Source organism: Strigops habroptila, chromosome 4 (assembly GCF_004027225.2).
Source record: "Strigops habroptila isolate Jane chromosome 4, bStrHab1.2.pri, whole genome shotgun sequence".
Classification (NCBI taxonomy): Eukaryota; Metazoa; Chordata; class Aves; order Psittaciformes; family Psittacidae; genus Strigops; species Strigops habroptila.
The window spans coordinates 59,214,239-59,229,458 of record NC_046358.1 but is presented as its reverse complement, the minus strand read 5'-3'; the positions used below and the strand labels follow the sequence as shown (position 1 = coordinate 59,229,458).

Below are 15,220 nucleotides of genomic sequence, written 5' to 3'. Positions count from 1 at the left end.
TTCTTTATGCAGTCGTCTCGTTATAGTGCAGCTTGATAAGGTTGTCATGAAAATTCACCTGCTCAAGTGCTAAATCCATGTTCCTACTTCAGCCAGGAATTCAGATAATAATGGGAAAATTATAAGTTTATTTTTTTAAAACTATATAAAATACTTTTATATTATAATTTCACAGGTTGGAGACAAAGGTTAATTAGAAAGCTATTCCTCATGCTAACCATTGCAATTTGGTTTCTTTTGGCACAGCCTAAGCAGGAATCAAGAGTGATATTCAGATTTTGTGGTGGGGAAAAGGCGTTACCTCATTCTTGGTTCATGTTTCCTCAGTCTGTGGAAAAGCAGAAAACATCACCCTTCAGAAGACAGTGACCTCTACCAGGTGGCCCTGGCAAGCAGCAATCTATCGGACAGCCAACGACATGAAGGAGAACAGTCTCCGGAAAGGGGCCTGGATCCTCATCTGCAGCGGGGCCCTGGTGAATGAGCGTACTGTGGTGGTGGCAGCTCACTGCGTCACTGACCTGGGCAAGACCGTTGTGCTCAAGGCAGCAGAGCTTAAGGTGGTTCTGGGGAAATTCTACAGAGACGATGACAGGGATGAAAAGACTATCCAGAACCTGCGGGTAAGTCTTCTGGGAATGGAAAATGATAAGTACAAGCAGATGCTGATCCCATCTGTCTCGTAGAGGGAGAAGAAGGTTGTCCTTCGAGCAATATACTGGTTTACACAATGCTCTTTCAAATGTATATCTAGAGACTCAGCTGACAGAACAAGGCACAAGGAGGGCATATGCTGCAGTTCATTAAATTCCCCTGACACTGTTCAACTCCTGTGTTTACCCGCTGACACAGATCACTAAGAAAACAGTTCAGGTTCCATAGGTCATAATGTCTTGAGTGATATTGCCAGAAAAAAGAGTAGAAGAGATGCCAGCTGCTATCAAAAGTGATCAGCATAATTTATGAGGGAAATACTTGTGCTCTAGATCCTGGTTTGATGCCATGAGCACATTTCACATCTCAGCCCCAAGGCTGTACAGCTCTAAACTCAGAAGAAGTTTGTGTTTGACTCCAGCTCCAAAAATAGTACCTCAGGCTCACCACTTGTGTTTTTCAAGTAGAACTAGAAAGGTTGGAGTCAAAATGAGGAGAAATACAGCAACTTTGGCTGCGTGTGTCTTTTTCTGGAGTGGCAGGGTACATGAGTGAGTTAACGGATTTTATCCAAGAAATGAGAGTTAATTTGATTCTTTCCCCCTCTCCCCCATTTTTAGTTTCTTTCTCTAATTCCAGCTTTTTCAGACTTTTCCTTTTAGGAAATGCATATTATTTACAATATTTCCTTATAGGAATCCTATCTGTTCTTGTAGTGTTTTCATCGAGGTAACTAGCAGTAAAGCTTTAGCCCCAACATCATGCAATATATTGCTAGTATTCTTCCCTTGTGGGAAGATGGTTGAATTTCAATTAGAAGACAACATTTTAATTCAACAACACCCACTCCCAACCCCAGCCCCCTGCCCTTCAAATTCTCCAGGCTGAAGATAACATGGCAGGTTAAATCTTTTTAGTAAACTGGAAAAACTTGAACTGAACATTAACTCCCCATTTTGATGAAAATATCCTTGGCTGCTTGTCATTAGGAAGAGTTTCAGGCCACAAAAACTGTCCTGAAACCCAAGGGGAAAAAAAAGTAGTTAGAAGATGCTTGATCTCTTTTTATGTTTCTCATTTGAGTGAACACTATGGTAAAAAAACAGTTTGGGATTGGAGGGTCAAGGAGAAGTATGCAAAATGAACTAACATGTATTATAGTAGCGTGGAAAGAGTGCTGCTGCTTTGCCACTGCTGTTAACTCTACGATTCTTCCTACTCCCCAGATTTCTGCCATTATAGTGCATCCCAATTATGACCCTATATTACTTGACTCTGACATAGCTATCATAAAACTCTTGGACAAAGCCAGAATCAGCAGTCGTGTTCAACCCATTTGCTTGTCATCTTCTCATGACTTGACTTCATCCACAGAGGATTTAAAAATAACCGTTACTGGCTGGAAAGTATTGGCTGATATTAAAGATCCTGGATACAAGAATGACACAATCCGCATGGGAGCTGTTCGGATGGTGGATTCACTGTTGTGTGAGCAACAGTATGAGGATAATGGGATACAAGTCAGCATCACAGACAGCATGTTCTGTGCCAAACAAGACCACACAGCCTTTTCTAATATCTGCCCTGCAGAGACTGGTGGGATTGCAGCCATAACTTTGCCAGGAAAAGCATCTCCTGAGCTAAGGTGGCACCTGATGGGATTAGTGAGCTGGGGTTATGATAAATCTTGCAGCCTAGAACTCTACAGTGGCTACACCAAAGCTCTTCCTTTCAAAGACTGGATTGAGAAGAACCTGAAATAAAAAGCCATATCTGGAAATTGCATTTTACAACTATTGTAATATCTCTCTCAGTCTCTGCTGCATTAGGCTTCTCATCCCAGTCATGAGTCACATCTGGGATAAGGTTAAGGCAGACAGCCTGGTAATTTGTCCTAGGATCAGATGTTCCATCAGGCTACTTTTACTCAACCCATCACAGAGGGTCTTAGTGCATGAGAAGTTTTGCTGTATTTTGCCTGTCTCCCCTGGTGGGAGGATGATGCTCTGCTCCTTAGTCTGACACACAGAAAAAGGACAGCAAATTCTGACTGAAACTCATCTGTAGCATGGAGTCCCCTAGAGAAAGCAACAGCAAGCCTCTCCCAAGGATCCATGTGAGCGGACTGGGAGGCTGGAAAAGAGTAGCCTGAATTCATATGATAGATGAGCTTGTTACGGTGTGTGCTCCCTGTATTGCCATAGTACAATGTAATCTTTTTCCCTCCCAAGTACTTTACACATTTAAATAAACCATGGTTTGTTTTTTTTTTAACCTACATATCCATGTCTGACATTATGCAGATTCCTTGTTGCTTTGTCTGTGTCACACTTGAGGGATTCTCTACTGCTCTTGTCTGTTTGCACATGACTCTCACCCGGGACTCTTCAGGCACACTGAAAAGCAGAATTAGTACAAAATTCAATTACTACATAAATAATATTTTTTTTTTTTCCCTAGTACATCCAGTGCTGCTATTGTTGTACATGATCCATTGCAATGAAATGTACAGGGGAGTTCTCTCCCACCTTCTATCTTGAACAGGTGAAATCCCAAAACATGCTTTTAAAAACATTTTTCCATGTAGATTATTTCAAAGACCTATGAAAACCTCAGAAAAACTTCTGGTTCATATAATTCTGTGGCAAAACAACTGTTCTGTGGCTCTTCGTGGTGAAGAACAATATCCTATCCTCCTGCTAAAAGCTTAGCAGAGGCTTTTCTTTACCAGATTGTTTGACATCGAAGTGTAAGATTCTCCCATTGGGCATGTTGTGCAGTAGAGAAACTTTGGTCTCCTCATGGTCATTAATCACTGCTCCTTTTCATTAAATCATTCTCTATTCAGTTGTGGCCAAAGATTAGAGATGAGCCTTAGAAAAAGTTGGGGAGGAGGGACAGGGGAATGTCTTCCATAAGTAATGACTCCTGGATAAGCCATCTCTGACACTATGGCATTCGTAAGACCTCCAAATTATTACAGTGCCCAAAGCAGCTCACAGCAATAGTTGTATGTCAAGGCTGGGGCTCTGATGAGAGGATTTAGTACTCTCACCAAGAAGGGCTCAGTCCCTGAAGATGTGTTGTAGCCTATCGTATTGCTATGGCAATTGTAAGCTAATGACTCTGATTTCAGCTCTGATTCTCTGATGCTGCGAAATCTTGTGAAGAGTTTCTCAGCATTCAGTAGTTTCCACCTACTTTTGAATCTGAAATTTGCTGCTAAAAGGACAAGTAGTACTGGATGTCACTCCATGTAATTTATTTTTTTGCTTTCCTGGGCAGAAAGATTTAATGCGTTATGGTTTCGCACCTCTCTTATTTTCACTGGCAACAGGACCTGGGGTGATGTTGCTGGAATCAAAAAGCATAAGGGCTACAACTAAAGTATATTGCTTCTCTTTATCTTGTTTCCCTGCCTCCTCCTGCCAGCAGATTATGCTTGGCTGTCAAACTGCATGGCAACAACAGCACCAAAAATTCAGAATTAAATGTGAAAAATAAGACGTGTTTCATTCCTCTGCTGGGAGGAACATGTGCCAGTGAATGTGTGGTACTCCCCTGCTGACAGAAAGGGTTAAAGGAGATTAGGTGACAGTTTTGGAAAGGGCAGATTTGCAGAAAGTCAACATGTGTTTCTTTCCAACAGTATTAATGAATGGAATGAGAAAGGAATAGAATTGTTTACTGGAGCCTGGCTTAACCAGACAGAGATATTCCGTGATGACATTAAATCAGAGCCTCTACACTCTAACAGTAAGAGAAATTATCTTCTAAAACAGAAATCATAAAGGTCTGTGAGCTGGTTCTTTTCTCAGTCATGACTCCATGGCTGCACTGCACTCCATGGCATTACTCTTCCTCACTGCTACAACTGAGAGAAGAAGCCCTAAATGTGGGGGGTTTTTTCTCTCTCAGATTTGTCCAGCAGAGAACTCGGCAGTCCACACCAATCTGCAAAAGTCTGTCTTAATTCTAGCTTTAGCCCTCACCCTTTTCCTTTTACTAAAGATCAGCTATGTCTAGTGTTACTGATCCTCTTAACTCCTCCACAGTACTGAATCATGTCCCCATTTGGCTTCAAACCACTCACAGATCTGGCAAGGAATAGCTGAAGGTTTCTGGGCAACAATACAGCTGATCACTGGTTGTGTATAACATAAAAGCATGTTCTTGAAGAGGAACTTAAAAGAGTTAATGGAGTGAAAATCATAGGAGGTTGTGACAGCTGTGTGTGCTCTTCTTTTTACAGTCATGATGCTCTTCAAGAAAACAGAAGCAAGAAAACGGCCAGGCTATCTTCAACCCTGGGATTCAGATTTCACTATAGTCTTTTATAGAAGGATGAATTACCTGTAGCATTTGGTTCTACTTCTGAGCCTCAATGATGTTTGAATCCTAGGTTCAATTCTGACTAATCTCTAAATTCAAACACAACGTTTTTATTTCTGTTGTTGTACGACATATCATAGAATTATAAAATGGTTTGGGTTGGAAGGGACATTAAAGCTCATCTACTTCCAACCCCCTGCCATGGGCAGGGACACCTTCCACTAGACCAGGTTGCTAAAAATAGGGATGAATGTTTGGAAAAACCCAATCTGTGAGCAGGAATCACTAATCCCTTTGATAGCTAGGGTCTGCTTTTGAGATGCAAAGCTATTTTAAACATCTCTTTCTAAACAGGTGAGGATCTAGGCCATCTGTTGGGGAAAGGGTGTGAAACAGCACAATTTGGATAGCAACACATCTTCCCTCCGAGGAAGAGCTGTGCATTCTGGAAAGGCACTAAAGATGTTGCTATGAAAAAAAACTCAAAGAGAGCCAAACCACTTTCTGCATTCTTACCCTCTCCAACGGATCTATTCTTCTCCCTTTGTAGGTATTTGGGGCTGGAGGTGCATTAAATTCCTTACAAAAACCAGGGTGCTTAGCTGAAAAATAGGACTGTAAGGCAACAGACATACTGAATACATGCTGTTACCATGTGTACCTCCATGCCTCTAATGGAATTGCCCAGGGAACTTGTTTCCCTTGAAAACCTAAGTCGATGGTAAGATCACAGGAAAAAATGTGTATTTGATTAGGACTAGAGAACGCATGCTAAGCTGCATCCTGCCATTTATAAGGACAGGATCAGTATGGTTGCAGGAGAGGTATCCTAGCGGAGTGGGAGCTGCGGGCAGGGTCAGGCAGCCTTTGCTCCATGATGCACCCCCAGCCTTGAAGCTCTGTATTGTGGCAGGGGGGTTCCTGCATGGCCGTTGGCTCTGTGATGCATCCTTGAGGCAGAGAGAACAGGCCATGGCAGAAATGTTAGCTCCCTTTGAAACGGGACATCAGGTTCAGAGACTCATGGACTGGTTTGAGTTGGAAGGGACCTTAAAGCTCAACCTGCCACAGGCAGGGACACCTTCCACTAGACCAGGTTGCTCCAAGCCCCATCCAACCTGGCCTTGAACACTGCCAGGGATGGGGCAGCCACAGCTTCTCTGGGCAAATGTGCCAGCGCCTCAGCACCCTCACAGGGAAGAACTTCTTCCTAATATCTAATCTAAATCTCCCCTCTGTCAGGTTAAAGCCATTCCCCCTTGTCCTGTCACTACAGGCCTTTGCAAAAGCCCCTCTCCAGATTCCTTGTCAGCCCCTTTAGGCAGTGGAAGCTGCCCTAAGGTCTCCCCAGAGCCTTCTCTTCTCCAGGCTGAACAAGCCCAGCCTTCTCAGCCCGTCTCCAGAGCAGAGCTGCTCCAGCCCTCGGAGCATCTTCGTGGCCTGCTCTGGACTCGCTCCAACAGCTCCATGTCCCTCTTGTGGTGGTGTCCCCAGAGCTGGACACAGGATGCAGGTTGGTCACACTTGGACGGACAGACTGCACCGAGGTTGTCAGGCGGAGCCTCAGCTGCGGGAAACTGAAGCCGAGGTTCACGGCAGTGTCCTGACATGCCACGAGTGCCCCGTGCCGCAGCACAACAGCGCAGTTACCGAACGGAACGACAACTTTCCAGCCCCCGCTGCAAACACGGCGGCGTCTCCGCAGGGCCTCGCTGCGCCGGCCTGGATCCGGCAGGTGGGGCCTCCGCCGCGGCGCCTCCCCGGCAGGGGGCAGCACCGCCCCGCGCCGCAGGGCAGGGCCGGGGCCCCGCGCTCTCGGTGCGGCCCCGCTCGACCCCCGCCACGGCCCCCGGGTGCTGCTGCCGCGGTCAGCACCCGGCACCGGGCCGCCGAGACAGGACGGCTCTTGCGAGGGGCTGAAGGGGCCTCGGGAGGCTGGTGCTGGCGCGCCGTGGCGGGGCAGGTGCCTCGGCTGCGGGATTGCGGAGCGCCAACCCGCTCACTCGGCAGAGGACATGCGGCAGCAACCGGACACCCTCGGGGGGTGTGTGTGTGTATTGGACTCGCTCCTCCCCGCCGCTCCCGGCCGGCTCCCCCGAGTACCGGTGCGGAGGGCCGGGCCTGCTCCGAGGAGGCGGTGGCGGTCGGCAGCGAGTGGGGCAGGTCGCGGTGGGCAGCGCCCGGCCCTCCCCCTGCGAGGGGCTCCCCCCTCTCCACCCCCCGCCCGCTGCTGCCAAGGAGCGGTTGGGGGCATTTATAGGAGTAACAACGCTCGTGATGTCAGCCCGCGCCTAAAATAGAGAGGGATTGACTGCAAATCCACGGCTCGAGGGCTAAAACCTTCCAATCCAGCCTCCGCCAGCGCCGCGCCGGTGTGAAGACACCCCCACCCCGCGCACACAGACACACGGACAGACACACACCCCGCGGCGAGGGGAGGGCGCCGGGGACCGCAGCCCAGGTGCCCGCTCCTCCTCCTCTTCCTCCTCTTCCTCCTCCTCCTCTGGCCGCCGGGCACTGCTGGTCCCCGGGGCACGGCGAGCCCGCGGCGGGGCGGGGGAGCGGCGGGGAGCGGAGCTGCCGGATCCTCGCCCTGCGGAGCCCCCAAGGATTACAAGGAATTGCGTGCTCCTTCGCAGCCGCGAGCGAAGGTTACCCCAGCCAGCCAGCCTCCTCCTGTCCAAAATAACCCCTCGGACTCCCGAGAAGACAGGGAGGCTTTCGGGACCATGGCATCGACAGAAGGGTGAGGGCGACTGTCTGCGGGGAGGGAGGTAACGGGAGGGTGGGGGGTAGTCCGGCATTGTGCTTTGGGTAACAATTTCCAGGCATCTGCTTCATTGTTAATCCTCGCCATTCCCTAACGGAGTAATTCAAGGAGCGAGAGGGAGAGAGAAGCGGACTAACCCCATTTAGAAGAGAGAGAAAGAGAGGGGAAAAAAAAGCATTTAAAATATGAGCTACTGGAAAGGTTCTACTTTTCCTCCCACCACTTCTTTATTTAACCCTTGGGGGGCAGATCAAGCTTAAGCCACCTGCCTGGAAGAAGAGGACAAATGAATGGTTAACACAGGTGGAGGGGGAAGCAGCCTCCTAAATATAATAATAATAATCAATAATTCAGGAAGAATTGAGGAGCTGTTCCGCCACCTACCCCTTAAACAGGCAACAAACAAATCCAACTTCTCAAGGAGTTTTGCAATTTTGCAGTTTTGTGCCAAATGCATTACAGTGCTAGCAAGAGAACTGCTGTGAAGGGTGAAGGGTTATACAAGAGGCTTTAAAGAAAAGCAAACACAGTTCAAGCCCTGGTAGCGTCCCTGGGAAGGAAACCCTTCTCCCTACCCATGACAGGATCAGCCACTTGGTCGCTTTGGTGAGGCTGGGGGCTTGTTTGGTTTACTGGGAGTAAGAAAGAAAAGGAAACATTTCTTTGATCTCTGGTTGCCCTCTTATAATACTCACTAGTATTAGACTGTGTTTGGTGTGAGCCTTCCCCTTATCCCTGGGTGTTGTCAGGTTGTATCAGCATGATCTGCTCTGGATAGGACTCTCTGAGGGCAGAGGGCAGAAGGAAGCTCTGTTTATGTTGCTTCAGTGTCTCTCGGGCTGAAAGACTTGCTGAGCTGATTTAAATAACCTGGCACGTGTTTGCGAGGGTGTGCACGCAAGTGTCGCATTACCTGGACTAAGGAAAGAGCTGGCTCTCTGCGGAGCAGCCCATGAGCAGTTGGCTTGGAAGGAGTGGAAGACTGGAAAGTGTTAGCTTTGGCTGCTAAGGAGAAGGACAGTCCCTCAGGTGTGGCAGAGGACAGATCTGTGGGGCTCTTGTGGCTCTTCACGGGCCTGGGACAGAGGGAACCAACTTACTGTTTGCTGCTGCTTCCTTGCCTTTGTGGGGAATTTCTGCTCCAAAACTGTACATCCCTGTTTAGTAGCAGCCTAGCAGTTTAATCTGCCCTCTAGCATTTCCTCTGACAACAAAATCATCTAACTAGGTACAGTCAACAAATAATGACAGCCACGAGGAAGAAGCTTGGAGATGGAGGAGCCAGCCTACATCCATAGGGTTGCAGCTCTGTCTTCTCTGTCCCTGCTGTATCCTTGGACTACCCCAATTTTCACAGCCCTCTGGCGCTCTGATCACAGAAGGTGGCTGTAGAGGTCTCTGCTTGTTTCAGACCATTGGGAAATGGGGCATCTGTTGTGCAGGGGTTTAAATAAGAGGAGATGTGACAAGAGGTGGCTGTGTTTAAGGGATTTGTCAACTTTGGGTGAAAGGAGGTTTTAAATGGGTGTAGAAAGAGAGGTTCTTGTAAAAGAAGCAGGCTGAACAGGTGGGCTAAAAAAGAAAGGCTTCCATAGATGCAGCTTTGCAGCTTTGCTGCATCTATGGAAAGCCTTTGCTTTCCTTACTGGACAGAACTAGATCGTCAGGGTGAGTAAAGAAACAAGTTTAGGCTTTGCTTTCAAACTTTCTAGGAAACTTACCGAGTCTAAGAGAAGCTGAAACTGTTTATTTGGTATGATTCAACTAGTGCTCAGCGATAGCTGAAGGAGGTGTGGAGAACAAGTTGAGTGGGAAGCTTTTCACTTGCCAGTCCCTTTTTACCAGTGAGAACCTCTTCCAAAACTGAATTGTCATCTTTCCTTCCCCTCAGGTAAAAAGCTGAGGATGGAGATAAGCTTCACACTCTGGCCTAAAGGTCAGCAAACTCAGGCACCATATGGATCCTCAGGGAAAGTGATACTGACCAGACCTGTTCCAGAAAGGCTTTCCACCAGCACTGGCACAGTGGGAAAGAGGTAGCAGAAAGTGCCCGCTGCAGCAAGCAGAGCAGTGTATCTCAGGCACGCACAGGTACATGGAGAAAGACCTGCTGGAGGTGGGAGCATACTGTTTGCACTCCAGGTGTATGTCTGGTGGCTCTTGGGACATTCAGATAGATACGTTAGTGGAGATCTGAAGTATGTAAAGGCTTTATTTTGTTGTGATAGAACTACTCCAACCACAGCCATTTTTGCAGTGTGTTATTTCTCCTCTAACTGGGGAGCTTACATAAAATCCTTAAAGTGGGGATGCTGGGATGCGACAGGATACCTAGCGAACAGCAAAAGGCCATGATGTGTACACAGAGGGAGGCAAATCCATAGGCCATTGTTAAAAACTAGTGGTCACTTCGAGCCACAATTTGCTAGGAAAGATTTCCTTGCCTGCACCTCTCCAAGTAATTATTTTTTTTTCTTTCAATGTCTGATTTGGTTAAACTTATCCATGTATGGAAATTTGCTGCCCAAATCTTTCTGTTCCAAGAGGATGGTGGACAACAGGAAACTTCAATTGGTTGAAAATGAGAAATGTCCCCCAATATGGCAAAATCAGACCTGTGTGTCCCCTGGGTCTATCTTGCCATAGTTCCAGCTAGCGGGGCTGTAGCTTACTGTGGAATACACTGTCTATGTCTTGACTGTTAAGTCTTCCTTTATCAGAATCCCTCGATATAGATCTCATTACCAAGATGGATTTTTGGTGGTTAGCTGGTGCTGGAAACAGAAAACATCTGGTTCAAGGAGGAAGGACTAGAGCTGAATATTGGTACTGTGCAGGGTTGCTTGGTTTTATGTCCTCTGTTTAAACGTCCTCTGCTGGCCATGACTGCAGGCACTGCGGTGCTGCTGGGAGAAGTGGCCTTCTGATCTACGCTGGCATTGCTTTTCCTGAGTCCTTAACGTGGTTCAAAGACCCAGAGACATCAGTTTATAGTCATGGATTGTAGTGCTGGCATAGTGCTCAGTATGTGGTAGGTCAAAACTGTGGAGACTTACCATAGCAGAGCATTTAAACATTTCCTTTGCTTTTATGGGGTCTGAGAGGACCTAAAGGTTAAATGAGGTGGACTCTGATCCAATTTATGCCCATGCTTGCCTTCAGGCTTTGAGCTAAGTCCTGAACACTTTGCTTCACATGGTTTGTTATGGCTCTCATCTATCTCTTTCGGCACTGTTTCAAAAGGGAAAGGATGCGATACCTTGCTACCATTAAAAAAACACCAAACAACCCTCTTTTGTATAACCTAGAGATAGGTTTTAGATGTTAAATCAGAATGTGACTTTGTAACTCAGATATTAAAACCTTGAGTATTTAAATTATTTATGTGATTTTACCTGTTTGAGTGGTGTTGGTTTAGGTGCTCTAAAAATCTACAGATGGTGTTTATATTTTATATACCTTTGAAGAGTGGGAATTTCGGGTGTGAAGTTTGGGTTTGGGTCTGTTCCTTCAAGAATATAACCACTAGGAGACACTATCACTGCATCTATAGCAGTAAATTAAACACAGGCAGAGCAGGTGTCTGAGTCAGGAGCTCAACCCTCTGCCTGCAGGTCAGCCTTGGAGCAGTCCCACCACAGCTTTGGCCAGGCAACCTTCTCCCAGTTCACAGGCATTATTAGGGAGCTACAAAGATTCCTGTCTTCATATTTGACTTTATCAGTATCTCATTAACAAGAAACAAACAAACAAACAATGCTGTGGTCCATTCTTCCTCTCCAAACTCGTTTGTTCCTACATTCTTCTTCTATACATACTATCTTCATCCCAAGTTTCGCTGTCTCTGACGCTACAGTTCCATGATCATGGATATGGTTTGTCTGTACTACCTGATCACGAAACAATATGAGTTTTGTCCAGATCAGGGAGCCTATGATTTGATTTCTCTAAAATTAGACACAGCATGTAGTATGTAACAGAGGTTTTATACTAGCTGTGGAAAGATGATTATCAGTCAATTCAACTTAAAGTTAACGCAAGAGGCACAAATAATACATACCTTACCTGGCATGCAGGCCTGCAGATGTGAAGTCGACCTGTCAACATTTTTTTAACAAAGTTGAACCTTAAGAATTAATTTATTATACAGGATTAGTGTTTTAGTCATGTGGCTGTGGCAGGTTTAGATCTTGGAGCAGGAGTCCTAAAAACCATTTATCAAGCCTAAAGCTGCATTGTCAAAACAAAGCCTGGAAGGGAGATTGGCAGCACATATTATATGCCTAGCGCAGAGACAGCAGGACACACCTAGGTGAATCAGAAAGACTAGCCTTGCATTTCATGGGAGTATTCAGGCACCCACGTAGGAGAGTGGGCTTTCAGGATCTGCCACAATATGTACAACGAGCACACCCACAGATTTCTTGTAATCTGAGTTTTTACTCTGTAATTTACCCACAAAATTCCTCTAAAAGGAAACCTGATGAAATGTGCTGGCGTAAATGTTTAGATACTTGAGAGGATGAAATCCTCCAATCACTGTTACTCTTATGCAGGATTTGAACAGCACCGGCTCAGGATGGAGGTGTTTTACCCTATGCTCTTTCTTAGGCATTTTGTGGGACAGATGGAGTGGATGTAGCCTGTTAATTAGACATATCAGCTGGGACTGTGACCTTATTTCACTGCTGTCCATTGCAAATCCCTCGTTGATTTCAATAAAATAGGATTAGGCTCTACAGAAGATAACTCATGTTCCTTAAAACTCATCTGATGATGTGGTAGTTCTCATAGCCCCAGACTTCAGTTTGGCCTTGAGCTGCGCTTTCAAAAGGAAGTTGTCACCTAGACAGTAACTTCATTTTTCTACATATCCATATCCTTATGTAGGTGCACAAGGAATAAAATACTCCTTATAAAGTCTACAGGGGCTTAGTTATTCTGAACTTTCTGGAAAAAGCAGGTTATCATATTGGATTAGAATCACAGAATGGTTTGGGTTGGAAGGGACCTTAATGCTCATCCAGTTCCAACCCCTGCCACACTTTCCACTAGACCAGGTTGCTCCAAGCCCTGTCCAACCTGGCTGTGAACACTGCCAGGGATGGGGCAGCCACAGCTTCTCTGGGCAACCTGTGCCAGGGCCTCACCACCCTCACAGGGAAGACCTTCTTCCTAATTTCTAATCTCAATCTCCCCTCTGTCATCTTAAAGCCATTCCCCCTTGTCCTGTCACTACCTGCCCCTGTGTAAAGCCCCTCTCCATATTTCTTGTCAGCCCCTTTAGGTAATGGAAGCTGCTATAAGGTCTACCTGGAGCCTCCTCTTTCTAACCTCCATCCTTTTTCTTGGAGAAGAGGTTATTTCTTCCCACCCTGTCAAAGCGATATAAGCAGTGAATGAACACCAATATAAAATCAGAGGAGAAACTATAGAACCTATTAAGAGAAATTAGGAAATACATCACTGAAGGTTCTAACTCTGAAAACACAGTTACCCCCTTCTCTAACTGACTGCAGCAACAGTGCTGCTAAGGCTGAAGGCTGAAGTGTCTGATTCAAAATGGTCTTGATGAGAAATACAATGTTCGTTCTTTTTGCACACACCGGTTGTCCTATACTGTGGTCATTCTTTGACCACAGTGGCATTGTGGTGTCTCACAGCAATACTGTGGGTGTTGGATGAGCATTGTCATTTTAGTGAGGTCCTGCAGATCAGCCCATGAAAGTAATTGCCCTGATTTACTCACTATAGCTGGCCAGCAGATGCATACGTAATAGTGCTTTCAATTCTTACAGCATTTGTTTCTTTCTGCATCCAGTTAATATACTTCATATATTCTAAATGTCTTTGTTGGCCAATGTTTTTCTCATGCTGCTGATATTTCTCTGCTCAGAATTATTAGCGTTGTCTTGGCAATGCTCAATTTCCTTGGCTCATAGACCTCTGGCCTCCAATATACCAGTTTCCTAGGACTTGTTTCTTCTTTTTTATATGAGGCTTGGTGAAGTCTATCTGAAACTAATAAAATTTTTAAGTCTGACCTGCCACAGCAACTGCTGCTGATAGACAAAGGCTGAAAGGGAATAGTGCTTCCTTAAAAAATGGCTAATGTTTCAAAAGTCTCACCTTACCGTGAGATAAATCATAGAATCACAGACAGGTTTCGGTTGAAAAGGACCTTAAGATCATCTAGTTCCAACCCCCTGCCATGGGGAGGGACACCTTCCACTAGAGCATGTTGCCCAGATAAGCACATATGTACACTCTCCTCCATGGACGTACATGCAGATGTGTATGCACGAGTGCACTAAGAACACAGCGTACAAAGCAGTGCTGTGCTAGCAAATTACTGCATTTAATTTTTCTTCTTCGTCTTCCTGTTTCCCCTTGATCTACAGGCTTCCCTTCCCCAACCCAATCTGTTGCAATACCTGCTATTTAGAACAATTAATTGTATGAGTTCTTGAAAACACTGTCCGAATCTGTCAAATCCATCATCTCGGTTATTGTCTATCTGCTAATGAAACCTCCTCTCTCGCCAAGTCAGTACAATATTTCACACTTTTAGCATCCGGCTTATTAGTTTAAAATGCTGTTTCCAGAGCCATGCAAGCAATAAAAATAAGTGTGCTTTTATATATTTAACCCTACTTCTATTTAATGTCAAAGCCTTTCAGTGTACATAAAGTTTTAAGACAATTTACTACAACATAGGTCTTAGCGCTTGGGCAAGATAACAGACTAGGTCCAAAAGTGATTGTATTTTCTAACTTTTATCCAGAACATATTTGATCCTGTGTAGACAATTCCAAACTGGGGATCCTTACCAGGAAGAAAATAAAGAACCAAGGCATAAAAGAATTAAGGCACACTCCAGCTAATTACAGGCATCTTTATGAGAGTGGTATGAAATTCACACAAATGCAGTATTTCACGGTCACTGACATGTCTGAGAAATCAAATTAATTGAAGTGTTTTAAAGACAAGAAGGTGGAAGGGGAATTTAAAAATGAGAAATATGTAATTTTTACTTCTAAAAAAATGCTTAGTTTCAGCCCAAACATTTTTATTTCAAGCCTATTTTACAGCTGAAAAAAGGTCAATGAAAAAAAGGAACACTAAAAGGAAGTAGGTGCTCCAATACAAAGGAAAACACTGTGTATTAAGGAAACATTGTGGTTGACTAAAACATATTTGTCTTTTTTGTGTTTTGGTTTGTTTGTTTGTTTGTTTGTTTGAAGTTTTGCTGACAAACTTAGAACATATCTTTTTTAGTGGGACAGCTACAGATCCATTTCTTGTCTTAAAAAAACCCCAACAAAACACCAATTTAAAAATCAGTAGTTTTTTCCAGGCTGCTTTCTGGTCTGTAACTTTTTTTACTATTCTCTCAACATGAGTTAAAGTCTGGGCTATTCCTGTGGGCATTTAAATTTAAATAGAATCACAGAATCACGGACT

At 45.2% G+C, this 15,220-nt stretch overlaps 2 protein-coding genes across 5 annotated transcripts in view; both read left to right on the top strand.

The window, feature by feature from the left end:
* Positions 1-2,956, top strand: part of PAMR1 (peptidase domain containing associated with muscle regeneration 1) — a 51,946-nt gene extending 48,990 nt beyond the window's left edge. For all 3 annotated transcript variants that reach the window (XM_030484607.1, XM_030484609.1, XM_030484608.1), the window contains 2 exons: positions 328-623; positions 1,881-2,956. In XM_030484607.1, the coding sequence (XP_030340467.1) occupies positions 328-623; positions 1,881-2,417 (833 nt within the window). In that variant the 3' untranslated portion in view covers positions 2,418-2,956. The remainder of the gene's footprint in view (positions 1-327; positions 624-1,880) is intronic.
* A 3,860-nt stretch (positions 2,957-6,816) lies between these two features.
* The window catches only part of SLC1A2 (solute carrier family 1 member 2), an 86,613-nt gene continuing 78,209 nt past the window's right edge, over positions 6,817-15,220 (top strand). The window contains exons 1-2 of one of the 2 annotated variants that reach the window (XM_030484606.1): positions 6,829-7,732; positions 9,648-9,847. Coding sequence is in view for 1 of the 2 variants with exons in the window: in XM_030484605.1 (XP_030340465.1) it covers positions 7,716-7,732 (17 nt within the window). In the remaining variant the exon portion in view is untranslated. Of the gene's footprint in view, positions 7,733-9,647; positions 9,848-15,220 lie in introns of both variants that reach the window. The other variant, XM_030484605.1, reaches the window with a different exon arrangement.